This window comes from Eubalaena glacialis, chromosome X, assembly GCF_028564815.1.
Source record: "Eubalaena glacialis isolate mEubGla1 chromosome X, mEubGla1.1.hap2.+ XY, whole genome shotgun sequence".
Classification (NCBI taxonomy): domain Eukaryota; kingdom Metazoa; phylum Chordata; class Mammalia; order Artiodactyla; family Balaenidae; genus Eubalaena; species Eubalaena glacialis.
This window is the reverse complement of record NC_083736.1, coordinates 21,350,187-21,374,412: the sequence shown is the minus strand read 5'-3', so window position 1 is coordinate 21,374,412 and position 24,226 is coordinate 21,350,187. Positions and strand designations below refer to the sequence as shown.

The following is a 24,226-nucleotide window of genomic DNA, read 5'->3' as shown; positions in this document are numbered from 1 at the left end:
TGAACTGCTTTGGAACTCATATGAAAAAGAGAGATAATACCTGCATGGCCCACCGCGTGGCATTGGAAGGATCAAATAGGATGCTGTATGCAAAAGTTCTTTGGAATCTATAAGCAAGGGTATAAAACCACGTCACCCGATTGGATGGCAAGAACCCACTATATTAAAGAGTCAAAATCAGTCATTCAGAGACAAAGAAAGATCAGATGGCTCCCATGGATCCATCACTACTTCCTTCCTCTTGTTTTTCTCCATTTTCAAGTCACCTCTTAGCACTATAAAAAGGAAATTCAGTACTTCCACAGCTCACAGCTCCTAACCGGAATTATTTTTAATTTGGAAACAAAGACAGTTTAAGAACTTAGAAAGATGTTGCCCACCATCCGAGGTAAATGTCTGTCAATTTCCATTCACTAATTCAGCTAATATTCATTAGGCACCTACTATGTGCCAGGTCCTACTTCAAATAGCAGACACTGTTCCCAAATACTTAAAGTTGAGTAAATGAGAGGGAAATGCAGGGCAATTTGGGAGGACTAAAGAAATTTAGCTGAAAGACGGTTAATGTCTATGTACATTACAACATGTAGAAATGTGACCAGATACATAGAGACAAAGCACAGCAACCAGCCAGAGGGATGCACCTAAGTTCAGAGAATGATGTAGAGCCAACAGGAAGGATAAATGGATACTTGGGGCAGCTAAATTGTGTGAATGCAAGATGTTCTGAAACTCTTCTTATGGTTGCTTCGGAAGCAAAGTTAATTTCTTAATGCAGAAAACAAAGACAGGTGAGGCAAGATTGTCCTGGTGTCAGATGGATATGAGTAAGCCAAAAAGTATATCAGTAAAGGACTACCAGTTAAGTCATTAAAACGTTGAAAGAAATCTTTACTTTTGAAAAAGACCTGAAAAGGGAGGAATATCATAGGCTTTTTTCACATCAGCTTTTCCATCTGCATCCTTTACACGGAGCTTGGGGTGAGGGCATGTAACAATCAATGGGAATTCCTCAAGCACACAGAACAAGGCAGGAGGGAACACTCCCGAATCTGCTGCCTCCTTCCCTTACAGTATATCACACGTGAAAGTGTAAAGGGCTGTGGTTGGAAATGCAGGCCAAGTAAGATACTGATAGATGATCTGAAACTTATAAGAAAGCTGGAGTCTTTAAAAATAAAGGGCTGTTATTTTTACATCTTTATACCACAAGGAAATAATCATATGGAACAGTCCCATTCCCAAGACACTGACTCAGTCTTCAGGAAACAGACCTCCACATGGACCACCTCCTCACCCATATCTTGAAGTACGTCGGTCTTTTTCTTACCTGACTAATTATGAGTCCCCTGATGAGAGCCTTCTAAGGATGGGAGAGATGAGGTCTTTCTAAAGATGAAGGAACTATCATGAGCTCAGGTAACATAATAAAATGAAAGAATATCAGATTTGGTGGAACTAAGAGAAACAGAGGTGCCATCAAGCCAAGCGCAGCTGGTCAGAGCACAACTCCACCCAGGGGAAAACTGTGACTAAAGAAGGAGGAATACTTTACAAGTGACAGCTCTGAACTCAGTGAACTCAATACTTAAACACTGGATGGAAACATTTATATGGATGTTAAAAGAGAGCAGAAGTCAAAGTAGATCATAAATATATGAAAAATTATAGTGAAGAGAAACACATCCCGTGGAGCTTTATAAGTTGTGAATTTTAATCTGGACTTTCAGCTTCCGTTTCTAAGAGTAAATACAACATGGCTCCTCTTTCCTCACCCCAAGTCCTCTGCCAAGTCCACCTTTCAGCAAAAAATAAACTATGGTGAAAATCAGATAGACAATTCTAAAACCCGCTAAACTTCATGAAAATATAAATTATGAAGACCTGGGGCATTTTTCAAAATAAACTAGAAAGAACTTTTCCCTTCGGTCTATCTTACGACTAGTAAAGTGCATCACATAGGGACTTAGAAAACTACAAAGGAATATAACATGACAAAAGGACAGTATTCAGAGGTAAAACTGTTACATAAGCATAAAAATTCCACTTCCCACTCTTTACGAACTTGATAATGACCAGAAGGTAGACTTTCACCTAAGATCTTTGAAACCAAGCAGTTAAGTGAAAAATTCCAAGACAACTTTTGGAATGCTTTAATTGACAGAATGGAAGTATACAAATGAATTTCAAAATAAAATCTATGCATCCAAGAGGAAGATCTAACACGGAAGTACCCATACCTCACAATGAGAATCCGGTCAGATGGAAGAAGGCCAAAGTCTAAATCAGAGAGTGAGGAGGGATGCATAAGAGAAAGGAAGGGCCCAGGGACCGAATTATCAAGACATGCTAAGCTGACGTCCTCAACTTCCAGACTCCCCAGGCCTTAGCTGGTGGTTTGGGACAAACATGGTATTTGGTTGCAAAGAGCAACAGTAGAGATCGGCTGTATCTGGAATGGGAAGGGAGCTGAGAAATCTGGGGAGACTGCAGACACTCTATGATAACGAGGACAGAGGTATGAGGACGCGAGTACTAACAAGGTTCTGTGTCCCCTTATGACAGGCGCCAACCAAACCACGACAACGTACTACGAAAAATGACTCAAGTTACTACTTTAGTGGAAGATCTGAAGTAGCTACAGGAAACTTCTGTGGAAAAGGTCCATCTCATACAGAGAGAAAATACACATTCAGACACTGGATTAACTATAGTGCCACACGCAGAGTCGGTGGAGGAAAGTTCTTTCTGGGTGACTTGCAGAAGACCATCTTTTCTTCATGGAGAGGACCGAAGCATTCAGTTCTTTACAAAGTTCTGTTAGTCTTGAACTTGTCCCTACAAAGAAAATAATGGGAATATCCACAGTGAGTTTATGAGGACAACCTTCTCTATTTTACCCGAGACTTACTCAGAGCATTTAGTTACAGTGATGATTCAAAAACCCGTGCCTTATCTCAGAATTATTCTCTATGGTTACTACAGAAAATGAATTACCATTTAATGACTTATATATACTTTAAAACAGTTCTTTCCTCTCAGTTAAAAACCTGATTAGAAATGAGGAATCACTGCTAATGGGTATGGGGTTTCTTTGGGGGATGGTGAATATGTTCTGAAATTAGACAGTGGGTGAGGATCACACAACTCTGTGAATATACCAAAAGCCACTGAATTGTACACTTCAAAAGGCTGAATTATATCTCAATAAAGCTGTAATTAAAAATCTGCTTAGGAAATAAATTTTCTTAGAATTTCTCTTTCCCCTAGTGAATTTACCATACCTACTAAATACTTTCCCAAGGTGGCCACCAATTATCCTATTTGTATAATTCAAACATCAGGCTAACCATTTTAAAATCTTAAAAACTGCTTTCTGCTAAAATTTGTCTAAGATATTAGAAATGAAGGCTCATACTTAATCAGCAGTATACAACCTGCTAAACTATTTAAAGTTTTAAATAGACTTTAAAAAAAAATTTATTTATTTATTTATTTATTTTTGGCTGCATTGGGTCTTTGTTGCTGCGTGCGGGCTTTCTCTAGTTGCAGCAAGCGGGGGCTACTCTTCATTGCAGTGCGCAGGCTTCTCATTGCGGTGGTTTCTCTTGTTGTGGAGCACGGGCTCTAGGCGCACGGGCTTCAGTAGTTGTGGCACGTGGGCTCAGTAGTTGTGGCATGTGGGCTGTAGAGCGCAGGCTCAGTAGTTGTGGCACACGGGCTTAGTTGTTCTGCGGCATGTGGGATCTTCCCAGACCGGGGCTTGAACCCATGTCCCCTGCATTGGCAGGCGGATTCTTAACCACTGTGCCACCAGGGAAGTCCTAAACAGCCTTTAAAACAATATTCAACAAAGGCCATCTTTTAACAATCCAAATGGACCTAATGTTTATAAAGACTGCTTCTGTGCTACCCAAATAACTCCCCCTACTGGAGCCATAGCTGGAATTAACTGCTCACACCGATGCCCAACATGCTACTTGACTTACATACGGACTGAAAATGGAATCAAGGGAAAGTGATCCAGGTGTTTCAAGCTAATTTAGCTTAATCTCCGCCGGGAATGGTGTGCGTATGTGTCTACACACACCTGTGTGTACACTCACACTCATGTGCACAAACCAAACTCCTCTAGATTTCATCATTTGAGGTGAGTGACCAGTCCGGCAATATTGCACAGAGGTCCATCACAATACTTCTGTAGAAAAGAACAAACATCAATATAGATACCCTTTATATCATTCATCAGAAAAGACCAATGCTACTATAAAGGTACAAAATCACAAAGCTATATAAACTCTATTTGCATACAAATACCTTTCTGTTGCACTATGTTAGGAATCAAGGTTTTCAGAGTAAGAGGAAATATATACAATTAAAACATAATAGCGAGGGACTTCCCTGGTGGTGCAGTGGTTAAGAATCCGCCTGCCAATGCAGGGGACACGGGTTCGAGCCCTGGGCCAGGAAGATCCCACGTGCCGCGGAGCAACTAAGCCCGTGCGCCACAACTACTGAGCCTGTGCTCTAGAGCCCGCGAACCACAACTACTGAAGCCTGAGCGCCTAGAGCCCATGCTCCGCAACAAGAGAAGGCACTGCAATGAGAAGCCCACGCACCGTAACGAAGAGTAGCCCCCGCTCGCCGCAACTAGAGAAAGCCCGCGTGCAGCAACGAAGACCCAACACAGCCAAAAATAAATAAATAAATAAATAATTAAAAAATAAAATATTAGCGAGAAACACTGCAATGTTAAAATCAAATAAAAATATCAATATGAACTTATGATCTTAAAAAAGATATGTATTTTATAGGTCTGCCCAGAAAAGGGGACTAGAAAAGGTATAATGTACACCTCCAACACCCAGATTAGGGTCTCTAATACCCATTAAAAGGAAACAGGAGTCCCTGAGGAAAATGGCTGATTCTAGGCAAAGTGTAAGATGAGCCTAGGACACGATCTTGGGCCAGAAAGCAAGGAAGCTTTCAAAGATGAATACGGTTTTATCAATGGAACACAAAGGATCTGGCTCAAAATAGCTTCCAATGGCCAAAGGTGTGCCAGTTTTAGCATCAAAAAGATGGCCACTACATGCAATGACATGGGTGAACCTCACAGAAAGCCAGACACAAAAAGAGCACACACTATATCTTCCTTTTGTTTTAAGTTCAAGCAGTGAGAGAGTCAGATATAGTGATAGGTGATAGAGTTGGAATAATTGTTACATGGTAGGGAGGGGAAAAGGAGGAGAGTCTGACTAGAAAGCAGCCTTTTCAGGTGCTGGAAATATAGGTGTAAAAATTCATTAAGTTATAAACTTAAGATTTGTACACTTTTTATATATATGTTAAATATTGATTGAAACATATCAAAGCAATAAAAATCTACAATATCCATAATAATACTTAAAAAAGAGAAAGCCAGAAACTCATTGGTCAAATTTAAGGTGGTTGTTAACTCAACTTCTTACCTTGAAAATTGGTAATTAAAGGGAAAGATTGAAATGCTTATCCTGCCTTGCCAGGAGGAACTGTACTTCAAAAGGTGCCTAAATGACCCTAGTTGTTGAGGAAGAACTTTATAGGAAAATGTCAGCTAATAATTGTCAAAGGAATGATACTAACAAAAAAAACTCATCATTTTATAAACATTAATAAAGTTACTGATTAAGGCCAAATTTATCAACTGGTGCTAAAAACCATTAGGTGATGGTTGCATAGTGCCAAAATAACATGACAAAATAACACTACGCAGATTACTTTCTGGTTGAGAAGGGAAAATTAACTATACTATGGAGGGATCAGACAGCCATCATCTGAATTACGGTCAGTCTTAACATTACTAATGGTGGATCAACCAGACATCATGGGTCTCAGAGTGTAATTCTGCAATAGTATTTATGAAATATTCTAGCAAAAAATGCTCCACTGAGCCTTTAGATGAACTTCCAGTTTATGGGAGATACAGGGAAAGGGGGACAAATTAAATAAAACTTCAAAGACAAAATCAAAGGTGGGACATTTTTTCAGGACAACTGGTATGGTCCAACAACAAAAGATTGTTCTAGATTAAAAACAGCTTGAGACCTACTCAGATGTGTTATGTGATCCTGGAACTGATTTGTCGTTTGGACAAATCAGGGGAATTTTCATGATGAAAATGTACTGACACGGAAAGGTGGAGATGGTTAAATGAAATAAAACTAGGTTGTACAATAGTATGAAAAGTATGATCTCATTTGGGGAAAAATACATATACATATATACAAATAGCAAAATATCTGGAAGAACACAGATAAAGCTCTAAGAATGGTAATCTCTGGGTTATGGGAATACAGCAGTTTCTTTTTTCTTTTTTTGTTTTATATTTCCTAATTTTTTACAATGTTCGTATACTGCTTTTCTATTACTAAAAGGTTACTTTAAATTAAACAAATAATCAGAACCCTTACTCCTGCTAGCAGAGTTGGAGCTTAAAGGTAGTCAGAAGAAAAAGAAAATTGGAAACCAAAGATTGGATTATTGTCCTTATTACCACAAAGTAGTGAAACTTGTTATTCTATGATTGATAATTTTCCTCTTTTTCATTTTTTTTATTGTGGTAAATTGTACATAAAATTTACCACCTGGTTAAGATGGTAAATTATTAAGTGTACAGTCCAGTGGCATTAAGTACATTCACAGTGTTGTACCACCATTACCACCATCCATCTCCAGAACTTTTTCATCTTTCTCCACTGAAACTCTGTCCTCATTAAATACTAAATTCCCTTTCCCCCTACTCCCCAGCCCTGGCAACCACCATCCTACTTTCTTTTTTTTTTTGTTAATGAAAGCTTCTTTCTTTCTTTATTTCTTTTTGGCTGTGTTGGGTCTTCGTTTCTGTGCGAGGGCTTTCTCTAGTTGCGGCGAGCGGGGGCCACTCTTCATCGCGGTACGCGGGCCTCTCACTGTCGCGGCCTCTCTTGTTGCAGAGCACAAGCTCCAGATGTGCAGGCTCAGTAGCTGTGGCTCACGGGCCTAGTTGCTCCGCGGCATGTGGGATCTTCCCAGACCAGGGCTCGAACCCGTGTCCCCTGCATTGGCAGGCAGATTCTCAACCACTGCGCCACCAGGGAAGCCCCATCCTACTTTCTGTCTCTAGGTGCCTCACGTAAGTGGAATCATACAATATTTGTCCTTTTGGATCTGGCTTATTTTACTTAGCATAATGACTTCAAGGTTTATCTATATTGTAGCATGTCAGAACTTTATTCCTTTTAAAGGCTGAATAATAATACTCTGTTAGATGGATAAACCACATTTTGTTTACCTTGACTGATAATTTTAACTTCTTTATTTTTCCAGTTTCAACCCACCTACAGACTTTCTCTAAACATTCTTCTGTGAATTCTATGGATGATGACAAATTACAAATTAATTACTTTTTAAATAAGATTCATGGCAGGATAAACCCTGCTTACTGCTTTTGGTATCTCCACAGGGCAAGGACTCCTAGAACATCAAGGCCTCTATTGGAATTGCTACTCTGGCTACCCAATTCTTTCTATCCTTCCTGTCTGGGGTGAAAAAGCTACTCCATTCTTTCTTTAGGGATCACTTTGCTTTGTCAGTGATAAAACCACAAAGATGTGGCTGAAAACATCAATCGTCTGGCTGGTACACACTGGAGAAAAATCAGATACTTTATAATAGAAAGAAAAGTGGTAAATTACTGTTTCGCCTTGTATTTGGAAGCATCCCTGGGTTCACTGCTGGGATTGCTCCAATCGTCAGCTTCAGGTGTGGTCTTGTAATGGCGCCATGCGGACTTATTAAAAACTGGAAGTCTCTCAAATGATTCACTTGAAAGAGCCTAAGGAAAAACAAAAATAGACACCAAAGGTCCACAGTGTCATCTTGCTCACATGAAATACTAACCCAAATTTTATTATTTAAAACATTAGAAACCTTATTAATACATATTTTTAGAGTTATATTAAAATTACATTTCAGTAATTTACTTAGACTGATCAGGATGAAATTAAAGCTTTTTTAAAGGAATAAAAACATTCACTCATGAAAAACCAGTACTGAAGTACACATGACCAAAACAAAAACTATTTTAGTTCAGTTAATACTGATGTGAGATAGTCAATTGTCTTGACTATATGGTCTTAGACCAAACACTACTGTTCACTGGGCAACTGTTCTCCCAGAGGGCCCTGAAGAAATAGTTTCATACACAGTAGATTTATAAATATAAGCTCATAAAGTGATATCAAATAGCATATCATTTATATGCATTGGCATCTAAGATAAACACTCAAAATAACTGGTTATCTTATCATATAACATATGACACACTATGCAGCTGTTAAAAGGAAGAGCCAGTTCTGTATGAACTCATGTGGAAAGATCTCCAAGATATATTGGAAAGTAAAAAAAACCAAAGTGCTAAAATAATCATTTGTGTGAAAAAAAATCAGATTTCCCCCCATATTTTTATCAATGCAGAATCAACTTCCATGAGGATCCACATGAAACTGGCATCCATGGTCACCCCTGGGAAAGAGAACCAGGTGGCTCTGGGCCACTGATGGGAGAGACTTACTTTTCCCTTTTGTAGCTTTAAGATTTTGTACTATGTGCCCATATTACATGTTCAAAAAATACTCCAAATATTCTAGAGTTTAGAAGTAAATAAAAGTCTGACTCCACCAACGAATGAGAAAACTTGTGTTACAGAGAACTTTGTTATTCGATCAGACTTTTAGGTAACCATATTATGAGCACTGAATTCTTGCAACTTTGGGAAAGCCAGCAAGTTTCTAAAGCAAAAGACTAAAAGAATTCAGTTTATGAAAACCTGTCTCCTTTTAGATAAGTCCTTTCAACGGGTACACAATTTTTTAAAAACTCACAACTTAGAATCACGGTTTTAAAAATCAATATTTAAATTTTTACCTCTCCATGTTTCCTATTTTGCTATATCTGAGCATAAAATCAAGGGTAGGACATAACTTGGTTTTCACGTAAAACTGGAGTAAATCCGAGCTGAATATAGGAGATGATATAGTGCTGTTCTCCATTAGTTATTAGAACTTATAGCTTTAAAAAGTAAAGATGCCTTCATATAACAGAAATAAAATGCAGTACCTTCAAATAAATGACAGCATCAGTACCCACGCCTTCCATAGAATAGAGTTTTAGATCTCCTTGAAAATATCTGGCATACAGACGAGAAATTGGCAAGCCATAACCAAATCCAGCCTATCGAGAAAAGAAAATTAATATGGTGAGACAGGCACAAAACGCTAACACATTGAGTCTGAAGACCATCTGGAAGATTAAAATAAATTCTTGATTCATACTTAAAGCAAATAAATTATTGACCCAAACTTTACAATGATGTATATGCTCATCTATGGCAAACAATCTGTTTTCACCCTGCAAAAATACTTCTCACATGTTTGGAAAAGAACAGAAATACTCCAATTTTTGACTAATGCTTTTTGAACGTTTTAAAGCAAATTGTTAGCATTGTTAAATCCCAAATCAAGCAGAATTTGAACCAAAAACCAAAGTAAACCACATCATTCCAAAGTTCCACTATGATTTCTTTGCTCAATTAAATTGAGTAGCACGGGAGTTGAAATCTAACCATACCAAGGCTAACACAATGAAAAGAAAGCAATCTCCTAAGAGCTACTTCCTAAGGCTCTGAGAACGCTGCAATATTTTGACATGTGGTAGTCCATCTATTCTTAGAGACAAGAAAACAATTCCAGTACCCTCCTATACCTCTATGTCATAGAACCTTGACTGTCAGTAACAGGTTGTTGGGGGAAGAAAAAAAAAGGTCTCCGATATTGGTAAGAACAATTGAGACTAATTTCCAACACTCTGGGGTGGAGGGGAAGGGGCTGTTCCTCAAGCTTCGACCCCTCTGATTAAGTCCACCGACAGGGTGTCAAAGGATCAATAGGAGTTGTCTGGGAGGACATTTCCGAAAAAGAAATGCGTGTGTCACGGCACAGAGCTGTAACAGAGTAAGGTGTTTGATGAAGAAGTTAACGTTTCCTAGTAGTACATACCCACACGCCCGCTTAAAAGCTGAGGAGAGTTGACTAACTGGGAGAGATGCTAGTGGAAGCATTTCTTCAAAAGGAGAGCCACCAGGCACACTGGACAAAATACAGACATGGCCAGTGCCAGCTTGACGATAATGAGCTCAATGACCTTGGGCAAACCAGTAACCTCATTTCCTCATCTATAAAATGGGAGGTGGGATGCACATTTTTTTGGGGTCTCTTACTTCAATTGCTCAGTGTCATTTTAAAAAAACGATGACATCACAGCTGTCCTCAAGATGCTATTTTGAGACCATAACAGACGATCCATAACAGACGATCCATATTCCTTTTAACAACTGTGGAAGGTTCTAGATTTGCTTGTAGTGTCTTTTTTTCTTTTGACATTTATTTAAGTAGGTACCAGAAACTAGTCAAGGCAATGGCCTTCAAATTGATCTTTCAAGAATTTTCTCAAATCCTATGTAAACGACTTCCTCTCTGTTTTCAATATGCAGTGTTAACAAACCCTGTCTAGAATAAATGATGCTACGTGTTAGATTTTATTCATACATATAAAATATAATCTTACGTGCTTGTCAGTCAGGTACAACTTGAAAATGAAAATTTACACCCTGAACCATTTTGCAGACTGACAGATATGTTGCTGTGCTTAATGACAAAGGGTTCAGTTGTTGTTTGTCAATTAGAAACACTCAATGGGGGGAATAAAGTGTGGCCCTACCAGGATCTAAATGCTGCCATGGTAACCAGAGGCTTTCCTCACTTCCTGAAGGTTACTTCCACAGTGAGACAAAAAGGGCTCTGAAAATGCATACGCCACCTATATGTTTCCTGCTTATGTTATTTCATATAAAAAATTTAATGTGTTCATAATTTAACACTTTAATTATATAAACAAATTTGGCAGGGGAAGTTCAAAGGCCCTGGGTGATTTGGGCCTCTATGGTATGCAGCGCCAAAGTGCCCAGGGCCAGCTGCAGCCAGACACGCTGTGCTGTTCCCTGCTCACCTGCTAATAAACTTCCACCCCCTCCAAGGGGAGTGTCAGGTGGTAAATGGTGCTCCGGAAGCAGTCTTAACCACAGGCAAATGCTTTTTCTCTGTACTGGGGAGGTAGGTACTCAGCTCTGAGTGTTTCTTAGACACAAATTAGAGAAGAAATCTGAGTCCAAAAGAGTCATAAAGAAAGCAGCAGTGGCATAAAATTCTCCCTCCTTCAAACCATGCGGGAAACATTCAAATGCAACAAGGCTAATGCGACAACCCAGGGAAAGAGCCAGCTCTGTTCCTTCTCGTGTGACTGGTCTTTCCTCTAGCAGCAGTTTCAGAGGCTTACCAGCGGCGCGGCTCTCGTAGGCTCCAGGCTAGGTCTCGGAGCAGTTGAATACATGTAGTTAAAAAGACGATCTATTTTTCGTAGTGGGACCCCACCACCTAGGTCACTTATCTGTAATGTACAAAATGTTAAAAGGAAGAAAAACAAGAAGTCATCAATCTATACTTAGTAGGAGGCAAGGAGTTCATTAAATAAAGTACATACTAGATTACTCTAAACCGTGCAAGGGCTTGAACCCCCAATGAAATATGGTCCCTTTGTGAACAGTGTAAAACAAAGGAGGCGGGCAAGTGGGGTTAGGATCCAATAGGCTTGGGTTTGAGATCTTGTTCAGCTCCCTAAAAAATGGGGTTCCAATGAAGATTAAACGAGGTAGCTTAAGCCAAGGATCAAATGTAGTACTTACAAATAAGACACTCAGTTGTCAGTTCTCTTCCCTTCCCTTTGATTCCTCAATGTTTACACACTATTAAATTAACTGATAATTCAAGTATACGTACAAATAAAGCAGTTACCTTAATGGATAAGTCTTCTTTACCCAGAGTAACAAGGGTTTTAACAGCTGGGTAGCCCTCTTTTCTATCTTCATATAGTTCAACTGTCGCTCTCATTGAGTTCTGAAATCATAGAACCTTTTTTTTTTTTACCATGCCACCAACTCACAAACTACAACTTTAAAAAACGAAACTAGCAAAAGATTACCGATACACAACAATTCTTTTGTGGGGCAAATATCAGTTGGATTTATATGGCACTTTTTTCCCCTCTAAAGAACTTAACTAAACGTGTGTTCAGAACAAGGAAAAATTTCTTGATGCTTTGTTTTTATTTCGTTTTAGTCTCATCCACCATACTAAATGCTTATTTTCCTTTCCTTCCTGTTTTCTTTTTGTTTTTGCTTTAGGGTATTTAAATTATTCAACTCTTAACCAAGAGGGATGTTTCTATCACGTGTAATGAGGCTGCAGAGGCTCACTGATGTGTGCTTTAAATCCCACTATCAGTCTGCACTTACAGAGCACCCTTCCTCTAAAGAAGGCGGAAAACCTGAGAGGATTCGTGCTTCCCACAAAAATTAATCATTTGGCTGGAAAAAAAAAAGTAGAAGAAATGTCAGGTGAAAAGAAATTCTGAAAAAGCCACAGCTGTTGAAGAGCAAGTTTACAACTGAATGCCCATCTCAACCTTAAGTGTCACATCAGTAACATAATTTTGGGAAGCAAATCAGCGTAACTGATTTTTCAGGTGTTCGGTTTAGGGTTTTACACATTGGAAGAAATGAAATTTTAGCTCAAATGCCTTGTGCCTGTAATACGTAATACTGCTACTTACATGCCATTAGCTACTGGTTAATAAAAGCAACAGCTTAAGGTATAGAGAGTCTTTTTTCTTTTGGTCCAGCCCTTCCACATCTTTGCCCCCTGCCTCTGTCAGATCTTCTGAATTTTCTAAATTGACTCAAATGTGTAAAAGTGTTAACGCATCTTTCAGGACTGGAACAACTGCTAATGCACCGACATGGTTAATGTTCAGAAACATAAAGATGCATAAACATGTTTTTATTTTGATCTGGCTACCACCAATAAAGCCTTTGCCAGATTTGGAAACTAAAAAGCATCTCTAAGCTCATATCTGAAGAAAAAACAGTATGGATTTTACATAAAGCCACTAAAGTACAATTAAGCTTCAAAATCAATATGTACTAATATTCATGAAGACTATACTGTACACAGCAAATTTTCACCTCACAGTGTACAAATTATAAAACCCACAGGGTATCAGAAATAGAATTTTAAAAATGGTTATGCAAAACCTTTTTCTTATGCTAATCTGATGAATCCATTATGCCCTGAATCAAAGTAATTTAAAATGAAGACTTCTTTCCATGTTTTTAAATTCCACTTACCTTGAACAACTCAAATAGCATGTGAAACAGATGTGAGGGCACATAAACTACCTGAATAGGTTTGTCTGGAGCTTTGGCTGAAAACAGAGACAAAACCGTCAATGAGTAAGGATCAAAACTAGAAGAAAGTCAAGAATGTTGTTTGCATCCTTTCTTCCAAGTACATAAAAAAAGAACTCTACAAAAGGCCAGCGTAGGCTTCCAACTCTAAAGGCGGGGCTGAGCAAAAGCATGTGCTTTGAAGTCCAACAAACTTGGGGTGAAATCCAGTTCCTCCACTTACCAGCTATGTGACCTTGGGCAAATTTCTCTCTTTGGAACTTAGCTGAGCAAAACTGGAATATCATCACCTATGTCCTAATGTTCAGAGCATTACATAAGGTCATCCAAATATCACTTGGTGTTTCTCAAAATGGGGGACACCCTCCACCACCACCACTGACCCCAGTGGTCAGCCAGGGGAATGTGAAGCCACAGAGGTATAGAGGGGTACATCCTCTTGGAGACTTGGACTAAACAGTAATGTTAAGTTCTGTTAAATTATGACAAACAAGGCATACTACTCGCAGCTAGCAGACCAGCTCCCAGAGACCTACAGTCCTTTCTCCTTGTGTCAGGGATCTTCTGAGGAAAATCCGAGAAACCCCGAATCCCAGAGTAGGATATAGAGTAGATAATAGAAAATTTAGGCTTTCCTCCTTCTCGTGACCTGAAATCATTAAGAGACCAAAACTATGTAAGCTTTCTCAAGTAGAACACCCATGCTATGATTTCAACCTAACTACTTCCTCTAATAAAGTAAGTAATTAACAGTAATATAAAGGAGAGCAATCATTTGTTTGCTTCTTAGCAGTTTACAAAGAGCTTGCACATACATTACCCAAATGAACTCTCATGACAATACTGTGTGGCTCATAGGGTGGGTGGCTGGGGACACAGGCTTTGCCGAGGTTATGTGACTTGCCTGCCATAATGGAGGAGGCCTGGAACTGGACACCTGAACCAAGAGTTTTTGATTCTAAATCTTGAACCTTTTGATGATCAGTTATCTTTTCAACTATTAAGTAATATATACAGCAATAGCCCCTTGTCCATGGTCTCGCTTTCTGCAGTTTCTGTTACCCATGGTCAAACGAGGTTCGAAAATATTAAATGGAAACTTCTAGAAACAAACAATTCATAAGTTCTGAGTAGTGTGATGAAATCTCATGCCTTCCTGATCCGTCCTGCTCAGGACGTCAATCATCCCTTTGTCCAATAGATCCCGCCCATTAGACACTTAGTAGCCACCTTGGTTATCAGATCACTATCACAGTATTGTAGTGCTTATGTTCAAGTAACACTTATTTTATTTAATAGTGGCCCCAAAGTGCAAGAGTGACGCTGGCAATCAAAACTACAATGAGGTATCACCTCACACCGGTCAGAATGGCCATCATCAAAAAATCTACAACGATAGATGCTAGAGTGGGTGTGGAGAAAAGGGAACCCTCATGCACCGTTGGTGGGAATGTAAACTGGTATAGCCACTATGGAGAATAGTATGGAGGTTCCTTAAAAAACTAAAAATAGAGCTACCATATGATACTGCAATCCCACTCCTGGGCATATATCCTGAGAAAACCATAATTCGAGAGATACGTGCACCCCAATGTTCACTGCAGCACTATTTACAATAACCAAGACATGGAAGCAACCTAATGTCCATCGACAGAGGAATGGATAAAGAAGATGTGGTGTGTGTACACACACACACACACACACACACACACACACAGGAATATTACTCAGCCATAAAAAAGAATGAAATAATGCCATTTGCAGCTACATGGATGGACCTAGAGATTATCAAACTAAGTGAAGTCAGACAGAACAAAAACAAATACCATATGATATCACTTATATGTGGAATCTAAAATACGATACAAATCAACATATCTACGAAACAAAAACAGACTCACAGATATAGAGAACAGACTTGTGGTTGCCAAGGGGGAGGAGGGGTCGGGAAGGGAAGGCATGCGAGTTTGAGACTAGCAGATGTAAACTATTATATATAGGATGGATAAACAACAAGGTCCTACTGTATAGCACAGAGAACTATATTCAATATCTTGTGATAAACCATAATGGAAAAGAATATTAAAAAAAGAATGTCTATATATGTATAACTGAATCACTTTCTGTGCAGCAGAAATTAACACATTATAAATCAACTATATTCAATAAAAAATATTAAAACTAAAAAAAGTTTTTGACTTTTATTATCAGTTCCTATGGATTCTCAGCATGTGAAATTCTATTTTATCTAATATTACATATTGCTTCATATATATACATGTATAACAATCAATTTGCTGTACACTTGAAACTAACACATTATATACCAACCATATTTCTATAAAAATTAAAAAAATAAAGTGGGTTCCCTGTAGAAAAAATAAAAAAGGTGAACACTGATTGTGTTGGTAACATAACCAGGTAAATATTGCTCACTGCAGATCGGCCACAGGAATGGACCAGGATGACATTTCTTTCCCTATGAGTCCAATGTGTCATGAGTCATGTGTCACTTGAAGGAGAATATTACCAGCCTTAAGGTGAAATGGATTCACTTTATCCACCTCCAACTGCTCAAAATCATGTTACCTTTTTAGGTTGCCGAATATTTGGACCATGTCTTTCTGATACTCCTCTTCTTGGGTAACTGGACAAGAGACATATGCTTTCCTTGCCACATCACTGAGATCTTCCAGCCTCTTTTCTATTGCATGGGATCCATTCCATTCTTTAAGATTTTTCAAATTAGAATCGACTGCTTTCCAAACATGCTGCACAGCCATCATCCTCAAATTGTTTTTGATTGAAGTTCTAGAATATTTTTTGCTATTTCTTATACCTACATTATACACACCATTAGGTCAGTCACGTAAACCACCTCAGAAAGCTATGCATGGGAAATACATTTCTCAGTCCTTATACCTCTGATTCACTTGATTGGAGGTTTCACCAGGTACAGAATTTGGATTTGAAATCATTTTCTTTCAGTATTTAGAAAGGCAGGGGGAGGGACTTCCCTGGTGGCGCAGTGGTTAAGAATCCGGCTGCCAATGCAGGGGACACAGGTTCGAGCCCTGGTCTGGGAGGATCCCACATGCTGCAGAGCAACTAAGCCCGTGTGCCACAACTACTGAGCCTGCGCTCTAGAGCCCGCAAGCCACAACTACTGAGCCTGCGCGCCACAACTACTGAAGCCCACGTGCCTGGAGCCCGTGCTCCGCAACAGGAGAAGCCACTGCAGTGAGAAGCCCGTGCACCACAACGAAGACCCAACACAGCCCAAAAAAAAAAAAAAAAAAAAAAAGGCAGGGGGAGAGGGGTCTTCTGACCATGACAGCGCAGCTGAGAAGTTTAATGCCAGTCAGGTTTTCGTTCATGCTGCTGGTTTTTCACCCGAGGTCTGATACATCTTGGTTCTAAAATTCTTGTTGAAGAATGAGGAACTGGATTATTTGTTTGAGGGAGCTGGTGTTGACTTCCCCCTGCGGCTCTCTCCTAAGTGGGAAGGCTGACTTGGAGCTCTGTGTACCTGGTCAAGACTTTCCACTGGCTTTAGGATGAGCAGACAGCAAGCTGGCCTCTGACCAGAGGGTCCCCCAAATGCCTGAGTGAAGAGGGCTTTACTTTGGGATGATGACACTCACATGAACAGCCCTAGTTTTTCCCAGGTTCTTGAAGAAACTACTTTGATTTTGATTTTTGCCCAGAGGAAAATGCTCGTGGATGTTGGCAGGCAGAGCACAGCCAGAGTCAAGCTGCTCCCCATCCTTACTCCAGCTGAGACCAGCTTTTAATCAACCCCCATCTTTTACCTTCCCTATCCAGTCCCTGACACCTCCCAGCTCTGCTCCTAGAGTCCCTCCAGGATCATCTGATGCCATTTCTGCTGCAGCCTCCTCTTTCATGGCTTCTTCTGCTCTGTCCCATTAATCAGCCAGTGTACTTCTATCTCGGTACCCTTTGGCAGGAGGTGTGATCAATGGCCCACTGACGAGTCCCCCTGGTTTCTTTGCTGTTTTTCTTTGTATTCCTTTACTGTCTTTTTAATGGAGCCCTAGGAGCACACTGAATGCTTAGTCTATCTTGCACCGAAAGGCATGATTAGTTATATAAGTAACCTTCTGCAGTCAACCTTTTCACTCCAGATCTCAGGGAACTTAAAATACCTTTGATAGCTTTGTTTGTTTTTTTTCAGTTCAACCAGCATTCTCTAGGAGCCATCTGACGGCTTGCTCAATTACTTGTACTTTTCTTTGAGAACATTACAGTTTAGACGTCTTTCCTTCATTTTTTAAAAATTTTTTATTTATTTATTTTAAAAATAAATTTATTTGTTTATTTATTTGGCTGCGTTGGGTCTTCGTTGCTGCGCACAGGCTTTTCTCTAGTTGTGGTGAGTGTTGTTGCAGTGCACGGGCTTCTCATTTGTGGTGGCTTCTCTTGTTGTGGAGCATGGGCTGTAGGCATTTGGGCTTCAGTAGTTGTGGCATGCGAGCTCAGTAGTTGTGGCTCGTGGGCTCTAGAGCGCAGGCTCAGTAGTTGTGGTGCACGGGCTTATTTGCTCCGCAGCATGTGGGATCCTCCCAGACCAGGGCTTGAACCCGTGTCCCCTGCACTGGCAGGCGGATTCTTAACCACTGTGCCACCTGGGAAGTCCCCTTCTTTCCTTTTAAAACCATGTCAAATGTCTTTGTCCATGACTCTTCCCTAATCCTGGGTCGAGAGGCTTTTACATAGTAGACCCTTAATAGATGTTAGCTGGCTTTCTAAAATAAGACATAAATGGAATATGAATTTTCCATCTAAGGGTACATTTTAAAAAGTCAATGGAAAAATGGCCCAGGTTTTTCATGCTCAAGACTCAAGAAATAATAAAGTCTCTATTTGCACAGTCATTGCTCCAAATGCCATTAGTTGAAACGACATTTAATAAATGCCAAAAGAACTCTACATAGGATATAAAGAGTTTTATCTTCAGTTCTCCTATAACCATGAAAAAAAAATGGTGGCTAAGCAGAAAAAATTCATTTAAGAGAAATATAAGAGAAGCTTGATCCACGGTTGGTTGAACCCATGGATGCCGAAGCCTTAGATATGGAGGGTTGACTATACTATGCCATTTTATATAAGGGACTTCAGCATCCATGGATTTAGGAATTCCCGGGGGTTCCTGGAACCAATCACCTGCAGACACCAAGGGAGGGCTGTATATTAATAGGAATTTAACACATTTGGGCCTCCAGTGTTCCATTTCTAAAATGAGCACTGTACATATTTCACTGGGTTAACATAAGGGTTAAATGAGATAACAGTGATAAACTAGTTTACATAGAGCCTGCCACATAGTAAGCAGTCAATAAATGTTGGCTATTACCACTACTAAAAAATTAATTCCCACAGTGTTAACAGAGCTACTAGTAATGGCTTTTTTATTCTTGTGTAGAACCACCTGACTAAAAATATCCATAAAAGTATCCAATATGAGAAAACCAGAGGTCAAAGACCCCAGGATAGATGCATACCTTTTCTACGAACCCTCTTATAACAAAATTTACATAGTGTGAACTGAAATCTTTACTTTTCCAACCAAACCTAAAGCTATAAATCAACCTCTTGACAGGAAAGACTAATCTAGAAATGGTGAAAAAATGCAAGTGTGGCAACCATACGTCTTATCTTTCCCAAGTCAACCCTGACTTCCTGGTGTTCTGCTTGAGGCCTTAGAAACATTATCCTTTTATCACCTCACAAGGAGAGCTTACAGATGAGGAAGCTGGGTGTCAGCAGCGGCAAAGTGACTTGTCTCCTAAGTGTCAAAATCCAGATTTCCACCACCTGGCTGGCTACAAAGTTCACCTCTTTCCTCTAAGCCATGTTGCCTTACCATACGGATGCCGAAGATGTAAGGTAAAAATGTTTATTTGCTTAATGCAACTGATTTCTCAAGAGAATGAGAATGTTGAGAACAAGCACGGTAGAATGGCTACCCATCTTTGGAGCAACCCACATGGGTTGCCGCGGGTAGCTAATCAGAAATATTTGAAACCTGATGTAAGGTAAATAAAATTCTGTTGTTTTTAATCTTCCTGTGAAACGTGTTACCAAAAGAATAAAAAAGAAGTTTACTACAGCTAGCTCCCAATATTCAGAATGCTAGTGATGACTGTAAATACTGATGGTGTTCACACAGTATGTTCTGCGTAATCCTATTTACTACTTTCTCAGGGGTCTGCATTGGGAAAGAAAAAAATCAAAAATTCAGAAAAAGAGATCATAGGGCAAACTCACAGAACTTAAATTCTCAGGTAGCAACAAACTGTTCTTTGGGATTCATGGCAGCCTCATTCCTCTGAAGTGCAGAGCACAGGGCGCAAGCGTGATCACTGACTACTGTTAAACGAACCCACTGGGGAATGGAAGCATCCTGAAAGGGGATGCTATGCTAGTTCACACGGGCTCTGAAAATGAGTCCACACGATCTGGATCTGACTCCTCGCTGGAAAACAGAGTCACACACACTCTCTCTGTGACAAAGCCCGTGTCTGCTTAAGGCGTTCAGGACCAACCTCTGACCTCCGTCTCTAACACAGAGCTTGTTAGAGCTCAAGTGCAGTGCTTAACTGCACTCACAAAGAGCTTTGGCATTCAAGAAATAACAAATAGAAATCGTAAATACATCCCCCAAAGCAACAGGAAACTAGAGGCTACCTATAACCACCATTTCTCTTAGTGATGGGAAAAGGGGCTTCAAAAATCACGCATGAGACAGTGCCAAAAATGGTTGGAAAGCTTCTCCCCTGGTGGGGTGCACTGCCCGTTGTGACAGCCTCACTGGGAAGGAACGTGCTGACCTGGCTGGCACCCGGGAATCAGCAAGACCAGGCTCGCTGCTCTGGCCTTCAGAGTGAGTGAGGCTACCATTCATGCAAATGAGCAATTAATTACTACCGGTGAGTTTAAGTTCCATGTTTGACAGATAGAAGTCGGGACAGTGAGGTCAGGCTCCGCCTAGCCAGTAGGAAGAAACAGAATATTAAGATGCTTCTACTCAGGAATACTCAAGCAAAATCCACTTGGTGCTAGAGGTATATTTCTTCAAAATAGGGGTGCAACTCTTCTCAGAGAACCCAACAGACTTAGAAAGTGGCATTGATTCCACACCTCCTAGTATAATGTAGGGGCAGTTGTCCTATGACGGCAGCCTGAAGTCTTCACATTTTGAACTCATTATAAGAGAAATCGATTTTTGGAATATTTTTGAGAGGGAATGTGGTTTATCTTTAATGCCATACCCTAAGACCCCATACCCTAAGACTCAGTCGTTCCACACTTCTAAGAATCTAGCCTACAGAAATACTTCCACACGTTCATAGGTTTTCCCACGCTCCAAATACACACACACACACACACACACACACCTTCATGCCTCATTATATGGAATTTGGGAAAATCAGAAATCCTAAATGGCCACCCAATGGGAAACGATTAAATAAATTATGATAATCTACACTATGGAAAATCTCTAAATGACACTAATACATGCAAAGATCTTTAAGGTGAAGTGAAATACACAAGTTAAAGAACATGTATGGTTTTAGCCTCATTTATGTAAAAAACAAAACTCTGTATGGGAGCAGAGTAGTGGGGACTTTCACTTTTTACTCTATACTTATGTTTGTATTTTTAGAGATAAGTATGTCTCTTTCATAACTTACAAATAAAAAAATAAAAGTAACATGTAAATATAGTTTCACACAACTAATATAAAAATTAGCTAAAACCCCACTATCCAGAGAGCTGTTGTTTGTATTTTGGTGGTATAAATCCTTCGACGTATTATCCAATGAACTTGCACTATTACAAACTTTTATAGCCTGTGGTTAAAAACTCAACTTTTCTCAAACATTAAATATTCTTTAAAGCATTGTTTTGAATGGCTGCATAGTATTCTATCTTATGGGTATACCAGAATTTATTTAAATAATTCCCTATTGTGGAAAACTTGGGTTGTTTTCTAATTTTTCTCTATAAGAAAACTACTTTGATCATCATTCTTATACATATATCTGTGCACATCTCTATTTTCTTTTTTTTTAAAACATCTTCATTGGCGTATAATTGCTTTACAATGGTGTGTTAGTTTCTGCTTTATAACAAAGTGAATCAGTTATACATATATCCCCATACCTCCTCCCTCTTGCGTCTCCCTCCCACCCTCCCTATCCCACCCCTCTAGGTGGTCACAAAGCACCGAGCTGATCTCCCTGTGCTATGCGGCTGCTTCCCACTAGCTATCTATTTTACATTTGGTAGTGTATATATGTCCATGCCACTCTCTCACTTTGTCCCAGCTTACCCTTCCCCCTCCCCGTGTCCTCAAGTCCATTCTCTACGTCTGCATCTTTATTCCTTTTTTTTTTTTAAGTATTGGTTCTTGACAGATTTTTAAAAAAATTTTTAATGACTTTCGCATATTTTTTATTTATTTGTTTTTATTTTTTGGCACTCCGAGGGGCATGCGGGATCTTAGTTCCCCGACCAGGGATCGAACCCGTGCCCCCTGCAATGAAGCGCAGAGTCTTAACCACTGGACCACCAGGGAAGTCCCTCTATTTTCTCTTAATAAATTTTCTGAAGTTTATTTACTGGACCAAAGAATATAACCATTATTACTTTAACTTACTGGGCCAAAAAGAAAGAACATTGTTAGCCTTTTTTTTAAAAGAAAGGCTATACCAATTTAAACGTATATCAGAAATGTGTAAATTTGGGGGACAGAATATTTTTCTGGGCAGCAATTCAAAGCATTAAAATGTTTTAATCACTGCCACTTTGAAAGACAAAAATGGCATTCCTCTATGTTTTTCTTTGTACTTCTTTGATTAGTAAACACTTTTCCACATGTTTATTGACTGTTTGCACTGGTTATTTTGAGAACTGCTTATTTACATCTCTGTGCATCTTCTACCTTGATTACTTCTGTTCCAAGAGCTTGGAGTTCTAATAGATAACACATTCCTGTACAAAAATTCACTGACCAGAGATATAAAAAAGGTTTTAAAAACACAGAAAGATGAAAAAGCAGCACAATTTTAGGATCTCACTGAAATATAGCTCAGGTATAATCAGTTTTTTAGTCAGCTTCTTTGTATTTAAGGTTGAAATTATTTTTCTTTTACCATTGAATTCTTCAACTTCCAGCTCTGGAGCTACCAGATAATACTGTTCACAAAGCATCTTGGCAGTTTCATATGCATCTGCAAAGAGAGACAAAAGTTTAGCTGCTGCACTAACGGCATGGACTCAGACAGATAGACTCAATAGAATAAAGAAACAAGGACAAATCTGTAACCTGACAGATTTAGAATTAATCAACTACTGCCTTAAAAAATAGCCTTTTTTGGCTACAGTAGAATTACAATAACTGAACCAAAATTTCTCTTTTAGTTTTAATGACCACAACAATATCAAAATACTGCACTAATGACGACATAGCCAGCTTTATAGTAAACATGGCTTTAACATTTAAATATTCCTAAGAGGCATTTTTCATGAAAAATGCCTCTTAACTCAAGACTATACTTCTGAACAGCATGCAACCTGACTAAACTGGACCAAAAAGATATTTGCTGTAATTTCAAAAATAATAATGGCAACCATCTTAAGATTTGCCAATTATTTGTAAACTAAACATCAACAAGTATTTGCTAAGTGAACGGGTTTCCATGAGCCACACAATTTAAGTTATTGGAGACGCTACTCTTGCTTTGAAATGTCCTCTAAATCAAATATACTTCAATAAAATAAAAAAAAATTTTAAATGTCCTTTAAGTTAATTAAAGGTAACAGGTTGGGGCTGTTATTTTATCAAAGTCTGAGGAGCAACAGTTTGCTTTTGAAAGGAGAAAAAAAAAAAGGACAAAGGGTAAGAGGATCAGAGCCATTACAGAGATGAATGGAAGAGAGAATTCAGGAAGGTACATCCAAAAGATGGGGAACAAATTCAGAAAGCTACAGTGCATTATTTTACACTGCATGTGTGCTTTTCTCTTGAACTGTAAGCAATTTGAGGTCAGGGTTTCTGTCTTACACTTGTTTTATAACTCACATAGAACTTATTTCATGCCTGTTAGCTAGTCAATAAATATTCCTTGGTTTGATAAATTTTAAACCTTTTGATAATCTACTTTTTTTAAAAAAACAGCTTTATTGAGATACAATTCTCACACCATACAAATCATCCATTTAAAGTGCACATACAATTCAGTGACTTTGTGTATTCGCAGAGTTGTGCATCCATCACCACAATTAATTTTACATTTTTCATCACCCCCAAAAGAAAGTCCATAACCATGAACAGTCATTACCCCTGCATCCAGCCCTAGGCAACCACGGATCTACTCTGTCTCTATAGGTTAGCTATCCTGGATATTTCATATAAATGGAACCATACAATATGTGGCCTTTTGTGACTGGTTTCTTTCACTTAGCATAATGTTTTCAAGGGTCATCCGTGTTGTAGCATGCATCAGTACTTCATTCCTTTTTATTACTGAATTAATATTGTATTATGCAAATATGTCACATTTTGTCTATTCATTTATCCATCAACAGACATTTGGATTGTTTCCACTTTTGGGATATTACAAATGAACGTTCACATGTTCATTCATGTTGCTATGAACATTCATGTCCAAGTTGTTTTAGTGAAGATGTGTTTTCATTTCTCTTGGGTATAGACCTAGGAGAGAAAAACTGCTTGATCATACAGCAGCTGTATGTTCAAACGTTTGAAGAACAGCCAGACTGTCTTCCAAAGTGAGGAGATTTTTTAAGTTCCACCTTTAC

General features: G+C 39.1%; 1 protein-coding gene across 1 annotated transcript in view; it reads right to left on the bottom strand.

Moving 5' to 3' along the window:
- Positions 1-2,146: 2,146 nt before the first annotated feature.
- PDK3 (pyruvate dehydrogenase kinase 3) overlaps positions 2,147-24,226 on the bottom strand; it is a 79,071-nt gene continuing 56,991 nt past the window's right edge. The window contains exons 6-12 of the mRNA XM_061177680.1: positions 22,558-22,635; positions 13,319-13,395; positions 11,928-12,029; positions 11,413-11,523; positions 9,139-9,252; positions 7,716-7,855; positions 2,147-2,838 (exon numbers count right to left, since the gene is read on the bottom strand). Coding sequence (XP_061033663.1) covers positions 2,808-2,838; positions 7,716-7,855; positions 9,139-9,252; positions 11,413-11,523; positions 11,928-12,029; positions 13,319-13,395; positions 22,558-22,635 — 653 coding nt within the window. The 3' untranslated portion in view covers positions 2,147-2,807. The remainder of the gene's footprint in view (positions 2,839-7,715; positions 7,856-9,138; positions 9,253-11,412; positions 11,524-11,927; positions 12,030-13,318; positions 13,396-22,557; positions 22,636-24,226) is intronic.